General features: G+C 42.3%; 3 protein-coding genes across 4 annotated transcripts; 1 reads left to right on the top strand and 2 right to left on the bottom strand.

Annotated features, from left to right (window-relative positions):
• Positions 1–10,531: 10,531 nt before the first annotated feature.
• On the top strand, positions 10,532–15,382 carry badb (BCL2 associated agonist of cell death b). 2 transcript variants are annotated; one of them, XM_069159278.1, is made up of 4 exons: positions 10,532–10,671; positions 11,401–11,553; positions 12,270–12,490; positions 12,686–15,382. In XM_069159278.1, exons 2-4 carry the CDS (start codon positions 11,409–11,411, stop codon positions 12,821–12,823), a joined length of 504 nt encoding a protein of 167 aa, XP_069015379.1. In that variant the 5' UTR covers positions 10,532–10,671; positions 11,401–11,408; the 3' UTR covers positions 12,824–15,382. The 2 variants fall into 2 exon arrangements, with proteins under 2 accessions (XP_069015379.1, XP_069015380.1); XM_069159279.1 differs by lacking the exon at positions 10,532–10,671 and adding an exon at positions 10,731–10,863.
• Positions 15,383–15,765: 383 nt separating this feature from the next.
• LOC138204127 (glyoxal reductase-like) lies at positions 15,766–19,998 on the bottom strand. Its single transcript, XM_069159276.1, has 6 exons — positions 19,018–19,998; positions 17,453–17,715; positions 17,056–17,201; positions 16,711–16,850; positions 16,402–16,560; positions 15,766–16,297 (listed from the first exon to the last, which is right to left on the bottom strand). The coding sequence occupies exons 2-6, from the start codon at positions 17,698–17,700 to the stop codon at positions 16,118–16,120; spliced, it is 873 nt and encodes a 290-aa protein (XP_069015377.1). The 5' UTR covers positions 17,701–17,715; positions 19,018–19,998; the 3' UTR covers positions 15,766–16,117.
• An 87-nt stretch (positions 19,999–20,085) lies between these two features.
• Positions 20,086–25,134, bottom strand: LOC138204126 (glyoxal reductase-like). The gene is made up of 6 exons (XM_069159275.1): positions 24,159–25,134; positions 23,600–23,852; positions 23,180–23,325; positions 22,833–22,972; positions 20,685–20,843; positions 20,086–20,580 (listed from the first exon to the last, which is right to left on the bottom strand). Exons 2-6 carry the CDS (start codon positions 23,845–23,847, stop codon positions 20,401–20,403), a joined length of 873 nt encoding a protein of 290 aa, XP_069015376.1. The 5' UTR covers positions 23,848–23,852; positions 24,159–25,134; the 3' UTR covers positions 20,086–20,400.
• Positions 25,135–25,208: the final 74 nt, after the last annotated feature.

Raw genomic sequence — 25,208 nt, 5'->3', positions numbered from 1 at the left:
TACAATACTATTCACTATGGTCAATATTAACATATTTCACACACACATGTACTCATGTCTCAGTGACATCCATCACTTATACCTAACAGACATTATTTAAACGTCCACCGTTACTAAGCAACACACTCAACACTGTTCTCAATCTGACCGTTAACTTCTGGCGCTAAAACCAAGAAAATGACGTCATCGTTCCCGCTCGGTTCAACAGGTCCCGACGCATTAACCCCTCAGCGCTTATCTAGCCCCGTCGCGTACATGTAGCTCCACAATCACAGATATCAACCACTTAAAATAATATTCATCTACAAATTAATATTTATCTCCGACTGGTTATTTTTCTCTTCTCTCCTCAGTCACCGGAGATTCTTCAGTGGCGTCGATCATGACGCTGCTGTTTCATTCGCGGCATAAAGGGTTGATCTCCCGACGTGCTGCGTGAGAGCGCCCCTCTGGTGAACGTCAGTACTGCATGTGTGAGTTAACCTTTTAGTTGCTGGTAAAACTAACGTGGGTTACATAGGGAACGACCATTGTGTTGTTGCAAGCAAGAAATGCAACACATTTCCTGTGTGCTGTGCGCATTGTCTCTTTGATGAACTCAACTCTCGGCCAGAAAGCAGACGAAAGCAGGTAAGAACATTTCACCAAATATAATTTACTACTCTTGTTAAAGATGAATAAGACCATTTGCACACGGCACATTTGTCAGCATTAACGCGTTTTACGCTTAATTCAAATTCATTGCGTTAAAATAAATTCTGGGAAAGGAGTTAAGACAGTGTTGTTGAAAACAAGCTACTCTGATTAGTGTGTGATTTGGTAAATATATTCTAATAAATGCCAAATTCCCCAAAATTCCCTTTCTGAACCCTCTAATGGACTTATGAAGACAGCTCAAATATTGGACGTGATTACATTAGTCTGGTCCACTAATGTAGCTGTTCTGTTTTTATCTCCAACCTTATGAAGCATTGTTGGCCCCTAATTATTCATGAGCTGCCTCAGACTCATTGTCAGACCACTAAAGCAATTGTAAGTCATGCTGAGTATAGTCCATAGGGGAACTGTGAAACAGAACTAAATGATGAGGCGGAGGATTGTGAGCAAATGAGCCTTGGTAATTTGAAAGCAAAAAAAAGATGAGCGTCACAGCCACACTACGCAGATTCTCTCTCACATCTGCTGAAATATGCAGGATAATATACTGCTGCCTGCTTGTACATACATCCACAGCCATGTCCTGACACATGAAAACACATAAATTGATTCAGTCACGGGAACCCAACGTGATCCCGCACCCACTGGTGGATTCTTTTCTGTCCACTTGAGGTTATTATGGAGCTAACAGCCACACAAGTGCACAGAAGCATCTGTTGCCGTGGCGTTCTGGCTGTTAGGCCTGTCGTCAATCACAATAAAAGTCGATTGCAAAGGGCGCTAATGTGGCTCTGGGACCGGCTGTTATGTGCACAAACACACACACATTCAATATATTGTAGCATTCATGGCTGTGTCCATCTGCTCTCACACACACACACACACACACACACACACACACACACACACACACACACACTAAGCACACTAAGCACACTAAGCACACTAAGCACAATTCAAACAGATGCGTCATGACTCTCCAACATGCATGGCACAACACACTGAAGCTCTAGATGACCGAGATGAGATATGGACCGACTCCATTAGGTTGCCGGGTTATTGATTCGCATTGAAAGGATTTGCTGATCATTCAGGAAGCAGATACCGAAACAGATCCACGACAGACACACACGCAAAGGCGCACAAACAGAATCCCTGTATGTCTCCTGCCAGATCTCACTGTAATTTATGAAAATGAAAATGTACCCTGTAGGCAAGATGATACCTGCATTACAACCGTGGCACTGAGCTGCCATCTGAAACTCGCTGTATAATCAATCATCTACCTATGACATATTTTTCTTGTCTAACCATGTGCGAGCTTCTTCGGCACCGCTGCAATTTCTTGCCGTTGTGGAATTCTACCCCAAAATTTAACATAAAGAGTTGCTGAGAGATGCGAGATGCAGAGAAAAATACGCTGTTTGAATGGTCCTATACAGTTCTATATAAGTTGTTGAATCCTATTGATCTGTCATTTTCCACTGAGTTTGCTCCTTTTGATTACGCAGGATTCCTTCTCTGGTTTGAGAGGATGGGACTCTGACTTTAAAATTGGCAAGATGTACACAGCTAAGGGGAAAAATGTGCACGGTGAGGAGACTGGGTCATCGAATTGCTCTACCTCCCCAGGATTGTCACGAAGGAAGTCATGCTCTGTAGGGTGAGACGAGAGCGACACAAGGGATAAGGGCAAGGCCAAGTCACTAAAGTATCCTAACGTGGACTCTTTGTGGAAACAGCCACTCCAGAAATGTCCAGTAAAATAAAATCAATTCTGTGACCTTTGAAAACTGTGATTGTTTGAGAGGAAGACCAGTTAGATAAAGACCATCGATAAGGAAATCTATTCTGTGACTTTTTTGCGAGAAATATCTTGAAATTGGAGGTATTTGGAAGACCAGGTAGATAAGGGGATACAGTCTAAAATGATAACTTATTGATCGTATCAGGTGCATCAGTTGAATTGGTGCCATGGGTTCTCGAAACGGTAAAAAGTAAGAATGGAGGGAACAGGAAACAGGGAGTTTTCTCGTAAACCATGATTGAGGTTGCCCACAAAAAGGTGGTTCTCAATGTCTACAAACCATGACCCATGTAACAGGTGGGACTGAATTCACCAGATTTGTTCAAGACGTCACAAAATACACCACAAGTGAACTTCTGCAACACCACCTAAACTCCGGGAAAGGAAAACTTGAGGGTAACTACACTACAGGAAACCTTCCCTTTAGAGGGACAATCGCTAACCTGCAAGTGTACTCCCCATCAGAACTCCGCCCTGAAATATGTAAGAAAACATTTTGTTGAGTGTGACACTGGCTATCTGGGCTGGATTGAATAATATGCAGTCCACACTGAGAAGGTTATGTGCGAAGAAGCCCAGAAGAAAAGACACAAAGACGAGTAGCTAAGGTCCAAGCCTTTGAAAGGGTGGGCAAGGCTCGAGGACACGTCAGGAGCCAGAGGGGTTATGGAGGATGTGAACGAGGCGGCCGGACCAACTACGGCAATGAGTGTTACTGTATATCTGCCAGGAACTTTGCCCGCAGAACCTCAAATTAAAAGTGAGCTGACGGTACGAGGGGAGGGATAAAGGTCGAGGAGGCGGAGTACATTCACTGATAATTAGATTCAAACACTCTAAACACCCAATTACTACTGATACAGGAAGCCATCAAACAAATAGAAGCTAAAGAGCAAAGACAAACCATTATTACAACGCAGTGCAGCGATAAAGAGCTGTTTAAAGAATAAAGAACTTCTTGGATCAAAAGTGCCGGTGCCGTCTGTACGAAACATTTGACCTCAGTAGTTCAACACAGCCGCTTTGAACGGATCCACAAATAAATGTGTTTATCTGTTTAGTGCAAGAGCTCCACAATTCAAGATGGAATTTCCACGACACACTTCACAGTAACCAAAGGAAGAGCTAGAACATAAACTTGTATTAAAAAAAAACAAGCCCATGTATTGTATTGCACATCTCTGCAAAAGACACACACACACACAGGAATAATAAACAGAAACATACATGTATAAAGTATAGTGTTCACAAACATGTATGCACGCACCTGCACTCCCTGTTTCATACACACTTTCACACAGTTCAATATAACCTGCAGTGTTGCAAGGAAAATGGTCCCAAACTGCAATTCATCACTTCTGCCTCCTCTGTTTCTTCTCCCCTCAAGCAATACTGACCTTTCACTATGATTCATATCACCACACATGAGCACACAAACTCACACACACAAATACTGTATACTGAAGGCATGCATAAGCACACAGATACACGCGTTGTACATTTTTACATTTTAAGCACAAACAAAAAACAAAAAAACTTTGCAGCTTTGTGGTTTAAAATTTGTTGGAACTGAAATGTATCCGTCTTTGAAGACATCTTTGAGTTGATAAAAAGTCCAATAGCCTGCAGCAGAGATCGGACCTATAAAAGGTGTACAGTAGCTGAGTTGAATAATAAAATGAGCTCAGGAGAAGTAGGATGAAAAATACATTGGCTTATTGGCAAATGTGTTCCAATTCCTTTCCCTGTAATGATGGCCATCAATCACGGCCTTTATTTTATTATTTTTACGCAGATTTGTATTGTTATGCTAATGTTATAGTTGCTCATCCCATTTCTGTTCTGCTGACTGGGACTCGTTTGAGCCAGCAGTCAGGGTAGGTTCTCATTAGCATTCGATGGTTTGTTCATGGAATTGTTTTGCCCCCCCAGTATTTTACAACTCTTTTCTAACTTTGCCAACTAAAAGTGAAATTGTAGTAAAGCAGAAGTGTACAGAAGTGTGAGCCTGTGAACTGCAATGGATTAAACCATTTTGTGACTTCAGTCTCCTCTAAGACGGTTTACTTACCTCTTGATTTATAGCTGGCTCCGTGTTTGCGGTTAGGCTTTTAAGATTTTGTTACCACCTGACTGAGTCCAACAAGCAGCTTGTTTCCATCAAACAGCATCAATTAAACAGGGGCAATGATGCCATCAGCGAGCAAGCTCCTGATGAACTAGTTCAGTCAGCAACCCAGATACAAGGGGGAAGGAAAGGATGAGGCAGGCAGAGAGATGGGAGGCAGAACTGAAACTGCATGAAACGGGAAGAAGGGGGAGGACGGGTGGGGATGATGGATGAGGAAGGCTCGAGAATGACAGACAGAGATTATAGACGAGGGAGTGAAGAAGAAGAAATACACACAGATGGGCAAGAAGTGATGGAGGCGCAAGGGAAAGACAAATGGAAGGTGGAAGAATAAAGGAGGACAATTTTGAATTTGTGAGTAGGTGAAATGCCAGGTGAGAGGATTAGGTAATGAGGAAGATGAATCTACAAATGCAGATACCTTGTAATCGCATCTGGGCTGAAAATGCAGCTTGTTTTGTCCGCCTTGCGTCTCTCCATCCAATTTCCTGCTTCTCATCACTGTCAAAACAAAACAAATAAAATCTTTAAGGGGGATGGATTACCCACTCCTCTTGTGAAAGATGAGAAGGAAAACAAAGGGATTGAGCAGAGCTACTGGGAGTCTCACCTGACATGTTATATAGAAAAGTAATACCATCTGCTATGTTACAATGTCTGTGATTAGCAGGTTGACACTAAAATAGTAAATCATTTAACACAATTTTTATGTAGCTAACCCAAATCGAAAATCTGACATGCAATAAAAAACTTTCTGTTGTTGGTCAAAAGAACAGGCACCTTTTAGTACTCTTGTGATTACGATAATTATTGCAAATTCAACAAATCTCCACATTATTCTTATTGTGGGATCTTGCATGTTATGGGAAATGGTGTCTTATCATGAGAATTAGGTATGCGTTAAACTACATGAGATTATACACCCTTCCAGTTGTAAGAGATTGCCCTTATTACGCAAACAGTATGTGTTCGATCAGTATAAGGCCTATTTAAAAAGTACTTTTACAGAGGATGTAGTCTATGTATTCAATATTACAGTCATAGACCGTCTGCTTTGTAAAGCTAAAGCTACATCACTTTTTGGGGGACATTTGAGCCCCATGGCTCTCTGATTCAGAAAATAAAAAGTAGTAGTTAAAAAAAAAAAAATAGCAATTTTAATCTATAATTTTGCTTGTTTTATACATAGATTAAGGTTATATCCTTATAAAGAATATTTAATTTCATTAATAACAAAACTAAAACACTAACATATTTTAACATTTTACAATTACTTTTACTAGTCAGATGAACATGGTGCAATATAAGGACTTTACTGTATGGTGATTCTGCCATGATAAACAAATGAAGCGTGAAAATGTATTTTTCTGCAGGCAGAGCTTCACACTACTAAACATAAACTGATTATTCCTCAAAAGCTGAATAAACTGCAGACAATTAAAGCTGCATTGTTCTAATGACCATACCGTGGTGATAGCTACTTAATAATCTATTACTTAGTTGCAGTAATAATAAGTAATTAAAACCCTAAAACTGTGCACATCTATATTTCAGGTTGAAGTAAAGGGGAAGAGTTTGGAGAAACATCATATCCACATCATGATCTTGTTTTCACAGCTTGAGCCAATCAAAGAGCCCCTCTTGGTAACTATTCATTAAAACTAACGTTAGAAAATGTAATGACAGGCATGTACAAGGATGCACCTTAAAGATCACATAATGGACTACATATGTCTCAGACCAGCATGTGTACACATCCACAGGATCTCTCAGAACACACTCAGACCACATGAAAACAGCCAAGTGATGACATTAGAGGGTTAAAGAGGGCCAAACACAAGTGTGCGCAGCTTTTACTTTGACAAGATAGAGAGCAGTCATGGATGGGAGTGTGTGTGTGTGTCCAATAACGTACAGGCAGAGGTTAATAATGGTATTTATCCTGCTTTTTAACCTTTATCTCATAATTCAAAACCAATGTTTAAAATTAAAAAAAATACTGTTAATAAAAACGTTTGACATATCAGGAAATCTGCTGAGAGCTAAATAAGAATATTGTTACCACTTTCGAGTCCGTCGAGTTGATATGAAGCTGAAGCCAGGTGATGGTTAGCTTAGCTTTGTTTAGCATAAAGACTGGAAATGAGGGGGAAAAAAGTAGGCATGCTGTCAACACCTCTAAACCTCATCTTTACTTTCACAGTGTATCTCGTTTATTTAATCTTGACAAAATAAGTGTAATAATGTCAAGTTGTGAGTTTACAGGTGATTTTGTGCCGGCAATGTCTTGGCCAGGAATATTAACTTTACACAGCAAAGAGCCTGTTGATGTGACGTTAAGCATCTGTGGCTACAAATAATAGAACCAAACGGTCCAAAGCTTATGAGAAAATCACTGAAGTCACCATTGGTCGTCTGAATGCCGTGACTTCCTGCGACTGTTTCAAATTAAAAGCCCTCTGGCGACAGTCAGCCATGCACTGGGCTCTGACCTTCTTGAAAGTGCAATCATTTTTCACCACTTCAAGCACTGATCTAAACAACTGTTAATACGGGATATTTGGAGGTTTTGAAAGGTTGATTTTTCACCTAAACACAGAGCCAAGATCACGGTCTTCTTGTGTTTTAACTATTTATGCTGAGCAATGTGAAAGTGGCTACTGGCTACAGATACAGGAGTGGTATGGACCATCCCATCTGCCTCTCAGCAAGAAAGTGCCTTGAGAAAAATGTCAAACTTTGTTAGGGAGTTTTCAAGAACCAGGGGTGAGCTTCACAAAGTATAACCATTTGCACTGGGAAAAAGGAGACTTCCCTCCATTCTGTCAGAGACTTTTCACTTGTTATCAGAGTAAAAAGATTTCAAGAGTCATGTCCCTTTTTATAATTTATCGACTGGAGAAAAATATGCAACCCATTTTTCTCCAAATTTTAGTTTTAAAAAAAGCTCTCTTATAAGACCAGCAAGCGACACAGGGGCGGAGTGGAACAAATTAGAAAGCAGCCATATGTCAGCCTTGTGATCACAGTGACTTAGTTATACAGTGAGGGAGCGGCCCGTATATAATGAGCATGTACTGATGCAACGATGAAAGGTCTGCAGGAGTGTATTCACTCTGATGTTGGTTAAGTTCGCTCTCTCCACGTTCTTTTCTCTTTCACATGTACCAGTCCTCAGATTTCTGTCTCCCTGATGCTTTTTTTTTTTTTTTTTTTGCAGTCACATTTGCCATTTCTCTCTCTGCACTCTCAGACATTCTCAGCTCTCTCTGTCTGCCTTTACTTTTGATCCTTCAACTGTTGTATTTTCAGTTCCTCTGCCTGCGTCTCTCCCTCTCACTGTGTCTGGTTCACACTGTCTGTATTTCAGATGTGCACCTCGTCTTTTTTCGAAGTGGGAAACCAAATGATCCTCTTCTTTTTTTTTTTTTGTTTACCGCCCCTTTTCATTTCTTCCCTTGAAATAATTCAAAACCTGCTTTATATCTTCTCGGGCTCCAACATGGAGTTGTAACTGACTGAACCAGGGTCTCACCCAAGGGGAAGATATTTGAAAGGACAGTGAGTGTAGCAGACAGGCAGCGTCCCGGCGTTGAATTGAAAGGAACATCGCAATAGAAACCTTGCTGCAATTGCTCTCAAAAAGCCACACACAGGCGCACACACAGGTGCACACACACACACACACACACACACACACACTGAGTGGTGGTTTGGACACAGTGTGGGAGTGCATACGCCTCCGTTTCCCAAAATACTCACCAGATGAGGGGCAGGGAGGCAGGGCGAGGTTGGTACAGGAAGATATAAATGGATGCTAATTGTATGGCTCCTTCAAATTATACTCAAATCCAGCAGACTTATACACAAACACACACTCTGTGTGTGTGCGTGTGCGCGCGCATGAAAACGATCCTGCTCACAAAAGAAAAGTGTGTAAGATCCTTCCTTCTCACTCACACACCCTCATGGATGTTTCAAGGCAAGACACACGCACATACCACATATACAGATTAAAATGGATAATAATTGTATGATTCTCAAACAGCGCCCAAATCCAGCCAGAACTCCCATGTATTATTTCTATGTAATCCCTCCAAAAACAGAGTTCAAGCGGAGCAGTCGTTCTCCCGAGCTGCTCCATTCATACACCAGTGTATGAAAAGCTGACTGCATGGACTTTGCGTGTTTGTCTAAGCTTAGGAACTCACATTAGTTCTATTTGGATGCAATGAATCAGAGGAAGCTGCATCACATCGCTTCGACTCCCGTCACAGTTTCCACAAACACAGTTTGCTCCTCCTGTTCAAGTCTCAATTACTGACTTTGCAGAATAGACTAATTTTGTTTCGACTCTCCTGAGAGGCTGTTAATGCAAAGAGAGAAGAATGAGTTGAGAAGGAGAAGAGAGGACTAGTCAGTTCTAAAAATAAATGGTCTATAATTACAGAGTCGACTTTAAAGCGTTGATGTGAGGAAAGTGCAGGAGAGAAGAAGCACAGAGACAATATACAGTGCATGCTCTGTATGCATATACAGATTTGCCCTCGTTGGAGGATTTCCAATGAACAATAAGGGACAGAGGAGATGTTTTTGACATAAGCAGTGCTCTGAACATTTTTCCAGCAGTGTGCGATTTTCAGGAAACAAGAAACAGTTTCCCCCCCTTGACTTAGCTTTTCTATTTCAGTTTTTCATGCATCCCACCCTGATATCATGGAACCTTTTCTGCATGTTACAGTAATCAATTTATTTTTCTTTTTTTGGTAAGAAAACAGGGAACCGGTGACAGGAGATGAAGCTGTGTGAGACAAAAGCAACCGAACTCAGCTGAAGTCACAGCAGCTAAGATAGCAGTCCTGCCTCCCCACCTACTGCTCAAACAAGGAAAGACAACTAACTGCTCAGTAGGATTTTCAGTCCTCTCCTTCCTTGTGTGTCAGGAAGACGGGAAAAAAGGAGGATTCGACACTTTAACTCAGTTTGGTGGGTGTTGAACATGTCTTATCATCAATATAATTCAATTAAAATAACCTTACTAGATGTTTATCTTGTCACATGTATAAGAGTAAAATCAATGTGTGTTTACTCTTGTTTGCTTATTACCTTCTACCACACCTTCTTCTTCTGTGAAAAGCAAATCTCACTAACTGTTGTCTAACACTGCCTCTCCTGTTCATTTCCTTTTCATTCAAGAATGAAGCCAATTTATATGGTGACATGGACGTCCTTAGAGTGCTCAATAAATTAGTACTATATCACAAAAGCACAACTGCAATTACAATTACAATTCAGAGTTCAAGTACAATTTAGAAATACTTGTACTGTATTTGAGTATTTCCATTCATTGCTAAAGTATCTTTTTTACATTTAGCCCACGACATATGATTCCACGACATTTACTAACAGCTATTGGTAGTAGTTTGCAGATTAAAATTTTACATTCAAGTTTAACATTGTGTTTCATTTATAAAATTGTATGCATTCTTATATAGTAATCCACACAGTAGTAGGCCTATATAAAGTAAGTAAAATTAGCTCCACCTCAACAAGCACAAGTAATATTAGTCCAATGATTAAAAAAAACAGACACGAGTATACCATTTAAAGGGCTATTCTGTTGTTTTTACTTTTGTTAATTTTAGTACAATTTGATGTAACAACTTATTTGCTTTGAAAGCTGTATTTCTAATTGTAATGCAATATTATTAAACTTCAGTGTCTTAAGTATAGGATCTAAACCCCCGCATTGATAGAAAATGCAAACAGATATACAAAACTTGCCTGCATCCTGTCCATGTTGAATCCTACTGCGCATCTGCACCGTGCATTACGGTGAGCCGGTGAGACAAACAAAGCCCCAGCCCAGTCCTAGCTCGCAACAGTGACGTCAGCGCGCCGCGGCGGTACAGTGACGCGCGGCGATTGGGCGAGCGCGCGAGGCTAAAACTGTGTGGCGGAGTAAAAAAAAAAAAAAAAAAAAAAAAACTGGGACGAACACAACAACAGCTGCGGCCGCATGAAGCTAACTAAAGACACACTCGCACTTTCCGGGCTCACACTGTAAAGATTTCGGGTAAGGAAACCTATTCTTAATCCTTTTTTTTTAAATTATTATTATTATTTTTTTATTATTATTTCCCAAAACCGACGTCAGCTTAAAATTTTGGTCGCAGCCGCTTCCGCCCCCTTTGCAAGAAGTTTCTTTTGTCCTCTTCGGTCAACAACAACAAAACAAGCGAGTCTGCGAGCTCACCGGGGAACATAGGTAGGTGCGAGGGCTGCTTTTACAACAGCGTAATAACGAAAAGTCCTTAACGACGTCAAATACCATCCCCTGTTGTTAAAACAAGTCGGTTATCTCGGCTGGTTGTTTTCCCTGAAATACCTTTGGACCGGCTGATTTCAGGGACCGCGCAGGGCGTGTTAGACGGACAGGTTGCTGCATCAACTACAATGGACGATGCCATTTTACGACTTGAATAATTAGTGCTGTTTGACACTAAAATGGTAGCGCATGTCATATTGCCACGTTTATTCCTCCTAACTCTTAATTGTAATATGTATGTATATATATATATATTTAGGACCAAAGGTTAATTATTTTATGAGCAACATGCCTAATGTCTGTTGTCTACTTCACCCAGTCAGGTCCAGACGGTTATTAACCTACTGCTGCATTAAAAAAACATTATTTTGTGTAGTTTCTGTAGTATGTGCATCCACTTAAAGACACACTGTCATATGTTGGAGTTGTTTTTTTTGCATCTCTGTTTCTTATATTTTTTGAATCTTACTTCGACAGATGTCACGATGGCTGCAATGTTCTCCATATCAGACAGCGAGTCAGAGCCATCAGAGGAGGTAGCGGAAGGAGAAAACCACCCACCATCAGCGGGACAGCGGGACCACGTCCCTCAGCGCCACACCCTCACCCTACCTGAGCTCAGAATAGCAGGTAGGGAACTTAAATACGGGGCGTACGAGAAGGGGACGGGTGAAAACTGGTTTACACTGCCGAGACATTTTGGCCACAGAAGAGGCCCAAGCGCGGATATAATGTCAGCAATCTTTGTTTTAGCATCCACGATCGTAACTACGTGCTCCAGATGGGACACAAACAAACTCCGCGTTTACTTTTCTGCCTGGATTTGCGTTAATCCAAACTTGCTCCATCTGTCAGCACCCTGTTTTCTTTCTTCTTCTGTTTTTTACACAGACTTTGTTGTGTTTTGTCGTCCAGTTGTCTGCTGTGTATGAAATTTCATGCTCAACATTACTTCCACCAAATTTCTAAATTCAAGTCCGGTGTGTGTCAACATATCATGATGTTGTTGAGGGATTTCTTTGCTTTATTTCTCCAAGTCAAATTTTGCAGACGTTTTTTTATTTCAGCCAGATATATTCTCAAATGCTTAAAACATTATAATTGTGGGGCATTAAAATAAGATTGTATTGTTAGTTGAAGTGAAACCTAACCTATTGAAAGATGTAAAGAGGGATAATATTGGTATTTTATCCGCAATGTTTTTGTGTACGGTCGCAACTACTAATTAAAATTCCTCTATTCCTACTTTACTTCTTTACTCCCTCCTTTCATGCTGCTTTATGTTGATTTAATCTTGCTCCTGTGAAACATCACAAACCCCTCTCACCTTTGCCTCTTCAATGCAGCGAACGGTCGCATCAGGCTGAACTCGGAGTCCCACGCTTCCACCGTCTCCAGAGACGAGGAGCTCCAGGCCAGGGTGGAGGAGGATGCCGGCACGCCCACTGACGGAGCTCCTTTCAGGGGACGTTCGAAGTCAGCTCCCCCAGCTCTGTGGGCCGCCAAGAAGTACGGCCGGCAGCTTCGAAGGATGAGTGACGAGTTTGACAGCCTGCTCGATAAAGGGGTGAGAATGAGGGGTCAGTGGACGGTTGAAGGGTCAGAGGGATTTTAAAAGACTGATCCAAGGACTGCGCAGCTTCATATTCGGCATTCAAAATGAATCACGATCACTTTCTGTGTTACGACGGGCATCAGGAAAAAAACAAAAAAGTCGAACTGGTTTATTTTGATCTTCACACCGTGCCTCTGTTTTGTGCAGGAGATGAAGAAGGTGAGGAGTGCCGGGACGGCCAGACAGATGCACCACTCAAAGACCTGGTGGAGCTACCTGTTCAGCCACCAGGAGACAGAGGGAGAGAACAACCACCACGAAAACCACACCCACCGCACCGAGTAGCCACCGAGAGGGGAAACGAGAGCGACGCGAGGTTTCAAGGACGGAGCGGCTGATTGAGAAGACGGCAGTGGGAGAAGCGAAGAGAACAGTTCGGATCAGAATGATGTGACCTGCGACGGGATGAAGGTTGGCTCAATCAAAAGAAAAGAAAAAAAAAAAGAGATATCTAAACACAAAGACGTGGCTAAGTGAGTCCCATCCTAGACGTGCCACTTCTTATATGTCATTGGTAAATAGTTTTTTGTATTAGTGTTAACTGTGATGTAAACGATATTGTTGAGCAGCCCACTGTGCAATGCTCAAGAGTGGGCCAGGCGTGATGATGGACTGTTGGCTGTCTGAATCCCACAGAAAGGATAAAAGTACGAGCCAAGAGAGGAGATATGTTCTCTTAAAAACACAAAGAAAGACTTGCATGGATGAGCAGTTCAAAGATACTTACCACGTCAGTTGTCTCTCACATTAACACTATGCAATATACTGTAGATGGAGAGATAAATAAACACTTGAATATTTAAAAGGCCAAGTTAAATGCTGCTAGAATTCCCTTCCTTATTTTCCTGAGGTAAACACTAGCCTGTGAACGAGGTCCAAATGTTTGTGTTTGACTCAAACTTACTAAAATGACCACAGTTGTGTGCCAAAGTAATCTGCAGGCAACAGGAGAGAGTAGAACTAAAAAAAAAAAGGAAGGATTTTTAAAAGAAAGCATTCAACTTTGGTCTTTTTTCCAGCTTCCTGTCCTGCTCAAGCCAGTAACACTTCAACAAACCTGTACTCGACTATCACCAACAGCTTTACGACTCAAACTTATCAAAAGAAGAACAATCTTGTAAAAGGACAATCTCTGATGATGCAGAAATAATATGTTTTGTAAAACTTCAGGGTTAGATTATAGCTGATGACATTAAAACATACCTATAAAAGCACAAACCAATATGAATCTATCTTTTTAAAGCCTCGGATGAGCAAAAAAAAAAAAAAAAGAAAAAAAAAAACGATCAAACTTTGGAATTTTTACGTGTAAATATTTTGTTAATATTTTATCAAACGGCAGGGGTGGGGAGGGGATTATAAGCAAGGCGGTTTAGCCGAAATGTTATTTACGAGGTTACCATGCTAGTTAATAAGTCTGGCTAACCCAGCAATAGGCAGTGTACAATCCATGGCTGTTGTGATAAATGTTATGCGTATTTAAAGAAGCGGTGGAGGGGTGAATTAACTGCTGTACTAGGAGCCGACACACAAGCCTTCAGGCCTCATTTCCTCAGTTCCCAGTGCAGAGAGAGGATCAGTCCCATTTAAACACAAGTGTTGCTTTTTTTTTTTTTCAATCCAAACTATCTGCAGAGTTTGTTTAGGAAAATTAGATTCCAGTGTTTAAGAGAGTTGGTTTAAAGGTGGGTTGGCTCACTTTAATGTGCACCGGGACGTGAATAAAAGGGGATTTAATCTATCGAGCCGGAGCTCTAGGCGTGCTGATCTGATGATAAATCTGTAATAGTCAGGGCTTTTACTTGGCACATACGACACAATATTTCCTTTATTAAAAACTCAGATCAGCGCGAATACAGTACACAGCTTGGTAAACCTGATGGGGCTAGTTGTGACTTGTTTATCAATGTGATTCTTGGAAATGGTAATAGGTTTGTTCTACTTGTGTCTTATTCTCTTCCTCTCGACTTGTAGGGTCGAGTTGTGAATTGCTCGGGTGCGCAGGGCTGGAATTTATTACCGTCTTTAAAATTGTATTGCCGGGCTTGTTTATAGCTTTTCTACGACCTGTTTTTCTTTAAATGAGAGGAATTCCAGACAATCTGAAGGGGCGCCACCTTTTTTTTTTTTCTAACGTGAATCCAAATTCCACGTGTTTGGTAACGCGTGTTTGGCGCCGATTGCGCAAGATCAACCGATCGTTCGTCGAGTTTAAACCGTTTACTGTTTTTATGACATCAGATTTCTCAAACATGCCGACAGAGAGCTGCAACATGATAGTTTAGGAACTTTACATTCAACACGTCACTCCGAAATAGACCTGTACTTTGGCACAAGTAGTGCAACTGAATCAGCTGACAAGAGATCGGGGCCACGTTTGAATGCTTTATTCTCCTGACAATGAACTGCCTTGAACATGCTGTAACCTGTGATGTGACACCGCGTAGCCAGCCTTGTCTGTTCACCCAGTTAGCGCCTTAAACTTCACCGCTCGCTGTCTACGCTCGCGACAAAATAGCACAATATATATGAGGAGGTGCGTTCACCGTCACGACTGTTTCCGAAATGTTTTGAGTTTTGATTTTGAGCATTTGTGGCAGTGAACACACCCCCGAGGAAAAAAATAAAAACCTGCCTGAGCACCCGGAGTTTTGCAACAATCCTTAGTTTTGAATCCGGGGATGTCTGTGGAGAAAATTGAATTTTAATATTTCCATTATTTTTGTTGAATTCTTTTTTTTTTTTTTAGTTTTTAATGACTTTTGTAAATGTATTTTCTCTACAACTGTGAAACTTCTGGTATACGCTGTCCTGAATAAATAATTTTAAGAGTGGTTTTAAAAAGATTGAGTTTGTTGTGCTTCTTTCAAGTTTTCCAGTAACTTAGAAGTTATCATTTGTTCATTGCAAATTTCTGGTGATTCTTAAATAATTCAAATGAAAATCGAGAACTTAAAAAAAAAATTGTAAAACGGGTTGTTTTGTGTCTATGTCGTTAAGGCACATTGATATCCATCAGCCTCTCCTCTAATTGGCTGACTCTTTTCTGAGTGGCGCACACCCGGGCCAATCACAGGCCTCCTTTGGGCTTTTAGTTTGCTAGATGGAATGACTGCTCGGTCTTTACTTCAAGACCAAAGGTTGGGCGATGAATGGGCCGTGCTGATGGCGGATATACAACACAAGTTTAAGTTTGTGACATCACAAATTCACAGAAAAACACAGACTGCATGTACTTTCACAGGTTTTATCTAAAACCTAGAACTCCTTTATGATTTAAAATATTTAGGCATCTGAATTTCTACAATACAGGATCATTAAATGATAGCACATGATCAGATTTGTAAACAGAAAAGTTTTGTCATCTGGCAGCAAACCTACATGTACTAACTGAAAAGGCTCTGGGTAAATCCTGGCATATTGGTATTAGTAATTTTGCGACTTAATGAGCAACGTTATCTAAACTGATCTCAGCGTGTTCTGTAATTTTGCTTCAATACTGAAGATATTAAAATGTGTATTTGCGACTGTTGATACTGAAGACCTGAAGAAGAGAATTTGTTTCCGTAAATTGGTGCTTCAGACGACATCTGATGAATCCCAGCAGTACTTCTGGCCACAGTCCAAAGCTGACATCCTGTCCATGTCCACGTCGCTCAGTGTGAAGTCAAACATCTGGGCGTTACCCTGTATCCTGTCTGGGTTTGACGACTTGGGCAGCACCGGGACACCCTGCTGCACCGCCCAGCGCAACAGAACCTGGAGGCGAGCAGAAGACCTCAATGTGCGCGATGAAACACTGGTTTTAAATCCAACACCGAGTCCGTGAGGTGGGTCAGTGGTAGTGTTGGGAGTGGGCTTACCTGTGCAGGTGTGCGTTCGCAGTTCTTTGCCACCTCCGAGACCACAGGGTCAGTGAGCAGCTTTCCTTTCCCCAAGGAGGAGTACGACTGGAAACACACTCCGTACTCCTTGCAGACACTCCTCAGCTCTCGCTGGCACAACTGTGGGTGAAACTCTACCTGAAGAAAGAAAAACACCCACAAGTAAAAGTGTAAAGTTTCTAACGAGCTTCATATCCTCAGAACACAAACAACCTGAATCTGTTTGTGCAACATGTTGTGTCCTTCACTGCATGTTGTCTGTCCTCCTTTCTCTCTGGTGCACCGTACCTGTAGTACTGCAGGAGTGATTTTACAGCTCTGCATCAGTTCTCTCATGTGTGCTGGTGTGTAGTTGGACACTCCGATGGCCTTCAGCTTCCCCTGGCCATGCAACTCCTCCAGTACGGCCCAACTCTGAGCTCGGTTTCCTGGGATCAAATATTGATTAAGACCTCGTCGTCACTGTTACTCAACTGCAGCTCCATTGCAGAGGAGGAATGTGAAAAGACATCTTGAATGTGTATAAATCACTCCGCACAACTGGCAAAAGCAAAGAGTTACTTCAGATGCTTCACATCTATTTTCACACACCGTATTGTTTCCTAGGAAACGGTGACGTAATCTGAACTCTACCTGGGTTGCGTTGGTCAGTCACTGCCAGACCCTGCGTGCCAGGCCAGTGGATCAAGTAGAGGTCGATGTAACCCAAGTCCAGCTGAGACAGGCTCTGAAGGGCCCCCTCCATGGCCCTCTCGCCCTGATCCTTAGGGCCCAGCTTACTGCAGCAAGGAGCAGACAAAGAGAGACTGTTTGCACCACTAAAAAAAAAAAAGGCAGCTTCAATGCCCCCACTTGTTCACAAAGGAAACAAAAACAAATCATGTGATGTAGTTGTGACCTGTAAGCCAGTAGAAACATGATTTGTTTCATTTTACTTCAACTTTAACTGATGGGTGTTATCTTCTAACTGTATTCAAGATGACACATGTTCACAAAGTATGCCGTGTGCTTCTGGAGGCCCGTACCTCACCTGGTTATGAAAACATCCTCTCTGATCAAGCCATATTTGGGCAGGAGCTCCCTCAGGGCCCGGCCCAAGTCAGCTTCGTTCCGGTAGACGGCCGCGCTGTCAAAGGCCCGGTAACCAGCGGCCAGAGCAGCATCCACAGCCCGAAGCACTTCTTCAGAGGCAACCAGCTTGTAGGTCCCCAAACCAAGGAGGGGCATCTGAACCCCTGTATTCAGGAGGACAGAAGGGGAGGACAAGGAGGAGGACATCTGGTCTGCAAAACACTGTCAAAGGAAGACAGAGAGTTGAGTGATTTGATTTTTAGTTAAAAGAAATGTGGAAAAAAAAAAACATATCAGAAACACGTTATTATTATTATTATTATTATTATTATTATTTAGTAGAGTATAAACAATCTAAAGAGAGTCTGGAGAGGATCTTCACCATGAATTGGATTGGATTATGCATTGCAGAAATCCGTAATTCAGTTCTTCTTAGTTGAAAATCATTTTTAAGATACCCACAACATCATTCATGTGTATGGGGTTTGTCATTATAGATATATACAATGCAAGTGCAGATACCCGGACTGAATTATGACTGTCTGTAATTAAGCTTCATTTATCTACCTGAATTCTGACGGGTCATAATTCCACATAGAAGTGTCTCAAATTGGGAGATATCTTAAAATTTCATTCTGTCTTGTCAACATGCAATTAGATATTCTTAGTTATAGTTTTGACAAGACGAAATGATGGGATATCTGCAACGGAATTGCACATATTAGTAATGTCAAACCCCAAACACATTAATGGTAAAAGTGGGGTCCTGGTTTGTCCTGGGAAGATTTACATAGTGGATATCTGAAATGTTCTTTTTGACTTGGAATAATTTAATGTGTATATATATATATATACACATATATACACATTAATATTAATATATATATATATATATATATATATCTGCAATACATATCCAGTCCAACAATTAATTGTTAAAGAACCCATCCAGGTATGTTCTAAAATGTATACAATATAAAGAAAGCAGTAAAAAAAAAAGTACGTAAAAAGCATTAAGATGACATCTAGTCCTTCTCACTCATAAAAAGTTCCAGAATCTATGAATATGAAAATATATATTTAATTTCTAATGAGGTCTCATACTTAAAAAAAAAATAAAGTCCAATCTCAGATGAATGTTAAAACAGCCTTCTAGTTTTAAACTCTGCACGTACATTATTCTGCAGTGAAGCTCAAACATTTAACAGGAGGAACAAGAAGAAAAACACATGTTTGAGTGGAGGGGGGGCATTAAAAAAGGCTTTTAAAAAGGTTTGTAGTACAAACACTGTTAAAATGACACAGTTGTTATAATGATGGTGTCGTTCAAAAACACTGGAGCATCAAAGTATACAAACATGTTGACATTATGTAGAGTTGTCGTTTCAATACACAACGATGACGCAGCAATTATTTGCCTTTGAACGTCACAAGTAACGTTACAGTTGAAGCGACTTGATGGTAACGAGCGGAAAACTACTATATGGACGTCACTGTTTTAGAAATGTACATTTTCTTTCCCACCTTTTGGGTCGCCACGGGTGAATTCTTATGAAAGATAGGTGCACAAAATGGCAACGTCCTGTCGTCCGTTCACGGACTAAAGAAAAAGTAAATAAATGGGAATGTCGCGAGCTAAATAAAAGGAAAACGTAACTTCAGTTTGACCGGCGAACAAACATTTCGCGCACTCTTTGCAGCTACTTCTGGTATCCGCCGCGCATGGTCAGCTGACACTCACGTGATATAGACAGTTGGCGCGGTTTTTCCCGTCACCGTAGTGACAACCTTCTCCGTCACCGCTGATTGGAAGGAGAACTTAGCCAATCGCGGCAGCCCGAGCGCCCAGAAGGCGGGAAATTCGCCCCGTCCGGCGAATCTCGACACGAGTTTAGCGTTTGATTGACGGGCCACGTTTTTTTAGGACACAGCGAAATCCTGGTCGACATTTTACTGTCGACATTACGGTAATTTTAAGAGGGAAAGAGTGAGATTTATTTTTGAGTCAGCAAAAACAGTGCTGTATTTGAAATGTATACCATCCTTAGTTTTATTGAATAAGTGTGGAGAAAATTAAATTTTAATATTTCCATTATTTTTGTTGGATTCTTTTTTTTTTTTTTTAGTTTTTAATGACTTTTATAAATGTATTTTCTCTACAACTGTGAAACTTCTGGTATATGCTGTCCTGAATAAATAATTTTAAGAGTGGTTTTAAAAAAAATTGAGTTTGTTGTGCTTTTTCCAGTAACTTAGAAGTTATCATTTGTTCATTGCAAATTTCTGGTGATTCTTAAATAATTCAAATGAAAATCGAGAACTTAAAAAAAAAATTGTAAAACGGGTTGTTTTGTGTCTATGTCGTTAAGGCACATTGATATCCATCAGCCTCTCCTCTAATTGGCTGACTCTTTTCTGAGTGGCGCACACCCGGGCCAATCACAGGCCTCCTTTGGGCTTTTAGTTTGCTAGATGGAATGACTGCTCGGTCTTTACTTCAAGACCAAAGGTTGGGCGATGGGCCGTGCTGATGGCGGATATACAACACAAGTTTAAGTTTGTGACATCACAAATTCACAGAAAAACACAGACTGCATGTACTTTCACAGGTTTTATCTAAAACCTAGAACTCCTTTATGATTTAAAATATTTAGGCATCTGAATTTCTACAATACAGGATCATTAAATGATAGCACATGATCAGATTTGTAAACAGAAAAGTTTTGTCATCTGGCAGCAAACCTACATGTACTAACTGAAAAGGCTCTGGGTAAATCCTGGCATATTGGTATTAGTAATTTGGCGATTTAATGAACAGCAACTGATCTCGGTATGTTCTGTAATTTTGTTTGCGACTGTTGATGCTGAAGACCCAAAGAACAGAATTTGTTTCCGTAAATTGGTGCTTCAGACGATATTTGATGAATCCCTGCAGTACTTCTGGCCACAGTCCAAAGCTGACATCCTGTCCATGTCCATGTCGCTCAGTGTGAAGTCAAACATCTGGGCGTTACCCTGTATCCTGTCTGGGTTTGACGACTTGGGCAGCACCGGGACACCCTGCTGCACCGCCCAGCGCAACAGAACCTGGAGGCGAGCAGAAGACCTCAATGTGCGCGATGAAACACTGGTTTTAAATCCAACACCGAGTCCGTGAGGTGGGTCAGTGGTAGTGTTGGGAGTGGGCTTACCTGTGCAGGTGTGCGTTCGCAGTTCTTTGCCACCTCCGAGACCACAGGGTCAGTGAGCAGCTTTCCTTTCCCCAAGGAGGAGTACGACTGGAAACACACTCCGTACTCCTTGCAGACACTCCTCAGCTCTCGCTGGCACAACTGTGGGTGAAACTCTACCTGAAGAAAGAAAAACACCCACAAGTAAAAGTGTAAAGTTTCCAACGAGCTTCATATCCTCAGAACACAAACAACCTGAATCTGTTTGTGCAACATGCAACAAGAGGTCCAATGAGCTAAACTGTTTCTTCAACAGGTTTAGTTCACCACCCTCATCTGTCTCCTCCACACCTTACACCTCCCAAACACCTCTGCTGCCTCCCCCCCCCCCCTCTGTCCCCCCTGGTGAACTGCATAGAGCCCTCAATCTCAAAGGGCTCTTCCTCCATTGACACCTCGACCCCCTCCCACCTCCCTCTCTGTGACGACTGGCCAGGTTAGGAGACAGCTGGACAGACTCCACCAGCGCAAGGCTGCAGGGCCTGACGGCATCAGCCCCGGGGTCCTGAAGACCTGCGCCGTCCAGCTGGCTGAGGTCCTACAACACCTCTTCAACCTGAGCCTGAAGCAGGAGGAGGTCCCGGTGCTGTGGAAGACGTCCTGCCTGGTTCCTGTCCCCAAGAAGACGACTCCATCCGGCCTCAACGACTACCGACCGGTTGCCCTCACATCTCATGTGATGAAGGTGCTGGAGAGGCTGGTCTTGGCACACCTCAGACCGCTGGTGAAATCTTCTCTGGACCCTCTGCAATTTGCGTACCAGCCTCATGTGGGAGTGGACGATGCCATCATCTACCTGCTGCAACGAGCTCAATCTCACCTGGATGGAACCGGTGACTCTGTGAGAATCACTTTCTTTGATTTCTCCAGTGCATTCAACACCATCCAACCACTGCTACTGAGTGAGAAGCTGCGGGTGGTGGGGGTGGACGCGTCCACCGTCTCCTGGATCACTGACTACCTGACAGGCAGACCACAGTTTGTCCGTCTGGGCAGTGTGCTGTCTGATACGGTGGTCAGTGGTACTGGAGCTCCTCAGGGAACTGTTCTGTCTCCCTTTCTGTTCACCTTATACACAACTGACTTCCAGTACAACTCAGAGTCCTGCCATCTGCAGAAGTTCTCTGATGACTCTGCAGTGGTCGGATGTATAAGGGATGGACGGGAGGATGAGTACAGGACGAGTACTGGGCAGTAGTGGAGGACTTTGTGGAGTGGGCGGGTAGAAATCACCTGCTCCTGAACGTGGCCAAGACCAGAGAGATGGTGGTCGACTTCAGGAGGAAGACGACGGCTCCACAACCACTGAGAGTTCTGGGAGAGGAGGTGGACATGGTGGAGGAGTACAAGTACCTGGGTGTCTCCATGACAACAGACTGAACTGGAAGACCAACATCAACGCTGTCTACAAGAAGGGGACGAGTCGACTCTTTTTATTGAGGAAACTTCGATCCTTCAATGTGTGCAGCAAGATGTTGGAGATGTTTTACCAGTCTGCCATCATCAGTCGGCCAGTGCATTGTACTTCTAGTAGTCTGCTGGGGGAGCAGCATTGGAGCCGGCGACACCAACAGACTTAACAAACTGGTTAAGAAGGCCGGCTCCATCATCGGCTACAATCTGGATAGTCTGGAAAAGGTGGTGGAGAGGAGGACGCTGAGGAAACTATTATCCATATTGGATAATCCTGACCACCCTCTCCACCACCTGCTGCAGGGACAGCGGAGCACTTTCTCCAAAAGATTCCTCCAGCTCCGCTGTCACAAGGACAGATACAGGAGATCATTCCTGCCGACCGCAATAAGACTGTACAATAACTCACCTCTGGCAAAATCCATCACATAACAATAACACTGTTGACTGTGTTTCTTGGTTGTTTGTATATAATATATATAGATATATACTGTACTGTATATACTGTGCATTTTATATTTTATATTTTTTACTGCTATTTTATTGCTTTTCTATTATTATCTTGTTGCTTCTGTATGCTGCTGTAGCGAAAAAATTTCCCCTCGGGGATTAATAAAGTAACTACCTAACCTAACCTAACATGTTGTGTCCTTCACTGCATGTTGTCTGTCCTCCTTTCTCTCTGGTGCACCGTACCTGTAGTACTGCAGGAGTGATTTTGCAGCTCTGCATCAGTTCTCTCATGTGTGCTGGTGTGTAGTTGGACACTCCGATGGCCTTCAGCTTCCCCTGGCCATGCAACTCCTCCAGTATGGCCCAACTCTGAGCTCGGTTTCCTGGGATCAAATATTGATTAAGACCTCGTCGTCACTGTTACTCAACTGCAGCTCCATTGCAGAGGAGGAATGTGAAAAGACATCTTGAATGTGTATAAATCACTCCGCACAACTGGCAAAAGCAAAGAGTTACTTCAGATGCTTTACATTTGTTTTCACACACACCGTATTGTTTCCGAGGAAACGGTGACGTAATCTGAACTCTACCTGGGTTGCGTTGGTCAGTCACTGCCAGACCCTTCGTGCCAGGCCAGTGGATCAAGTAGAGGTCGATGTAACCCAAGTCCAGCTGAGACAGGCTCTGAAGGGCCCCCTCCATGGCCCTCTCGCCCTGATCCTTAGGGTCCAGCTTACTGCAGCAAGGAGCAGACAAAGAGAGACTGTTTAGGGAAAAATCTGTATGACCACAGCACCACTAAAAAAAAAAAGGCAGCTTCAGTGCCCCCACTTGTTCACAAAGGAAACAAAAACAAATCATGTGATGTAGTTGTGACCTGTAAGCCAGTAGAAACATGATTTGTTTCATTTTACTTCAACTTTAACTGATGGGTGTTATCTTCTAACTGTATTCAAGATGACACATGTTCACAAAGTGTGCCGTGTGCTTCTGGAGGCCGTGTGCCTCACCTGATTATGAAAACATCCTCTCTGATCAAGCCATATTTGGGCAGGAGCTCCCTCAGGGCCCGGCCCAAGCCAGCTTCGTTCTCGTAGACGGCCGCGCTGTCAAAGGCCCGGTAACCAGCGGCCAGAGCAGCATCCACAGCCCGAAGCACTTCTTCAGAGGCAATCAGCTTGTAGGTCCCCAAACCAAGGAGGGGCATCTGAACCCCTGTATTCAGGAGGACAGAAGGGGAGGACAAGGAGGAGGACATCTGGTCTGCAAAACACATGTTTGAGTGGAGGGGGGGCATTAAAAAAGGCTTTTAAAAAGGCTTGCAGTACAAACACTGTTAAAATGACACAGTTGTTATAATGATGGTGTCGTTCAAAAACACTGGAGCATCAAAGTATACAAACATGTTGACATTATGTAGAGTTGTCGTTTCAATACACAACGATGACGCAGCAATTATTTGCCTTTGAACGTCACAAGTAACGTTACAGTTGAAGCGACTTGATGGTAACGTGCGGAAAACTATTATATGGACGTCACTGTTTTAGAAATGTACATTTTCTTTCCCACCTTTTGGGTCGCCACGGGTGAATTCTTATGAAAGATAGGTGCACAAAATGGCAACGTCCTGTCGTCCGTTCACGGACTAAAGAAAAAGTAAATAAATGGGAATGTCATAACGGAAAACGTAACTTCCGTTTGACCGACGAACAAACACTTTGCACTCTCTGCAGCGACTTCTCGTATCCGCCACACATGGTCAGCTGACACTCACGTGATATAGACAGTTGGCGCGGTTTTTCCCGTCACCGTAGTGACAACCTTCTCCGTCACCGCTGATTGGAAGGAGAACTTAGCCAATCGCGGCAGCCCGAGCGCCCAGAAGGCGGGAAATTCGCCCCGTCCGGCGAATCTCGACACGAGTTTAGCGTTTGATTGACGGGCCACGTTTTTTTAGGACACAGCGAAATCCTGGTCGACATTTTACTGTCGACATTACGGTAATTTTAAGAGGGAAAGAGTGAGATTTATTTTTGAGTCAGCAAAAACAGTGCTGTATTTGAAATGTATACCATCCTTAGTTTTATTGAATAAGTGTGGAGAAAATTAAATTTTAATATTTCCATTATTTTTGTTGGATTCTTTTTTTTTTTTTTTAGTTTTTAATGACTTTTATAAATGTATTTTCTCTACAACTGTGAAACTTCTGGTATATGCTGTCCTGAATAAATAATTTTAAGAGTGGTTTTAAAAAAAATTGAGTTTGTTGTGCTTTTTCCAGTAACTTAGAAGTTATCATTTGTTCATTGCAAATTTCTGGTGATTCTTAAATAATTCAAATGAAAATCGAGAACTTAAAAAAAAAATTGTAAAACGGGTTGTTTTGTGTCTATGTCGTTAAGGCACATTGATATCCATCAGCCTCTCCTCTAATTGGCTGACTCTTTTCTGAGTGGCGCACACCCGGGCCAATCACAGGCCTCCTTTGGGCTTTTAGTTTGCTAGATGGAATGACTGCTCTGTCTTTACTTCAAGACCAAAGGTTGGGCGATGAATGGGCCGTGCTGATGGCGGATATACAACACAAGTTTGAGTTTGTGACATCACAAATTCACAGAG

The sequence above is a fragment of the Embiotoca jacksoni genome, unplaced genomic scaffold (genome assembly GCF_022577435.1).
Source record: "Embiotoca jacksoni isolate LCO1_2020_lvr unplaced genomic scaffold, fEmbJac1.0.p SCAF_24, whole genome shotgun sequence".
Classification (NCBI taxonomy): domain Eukaryota; kingdom Metazoa; phylum Chordata; class Actinopteri; family Embiotocidae; genus Embiotoca; species Embiotoca jacksoni.
This window is presented reverse-complemented; position numbering and strand designations above follow the sequence as displayed.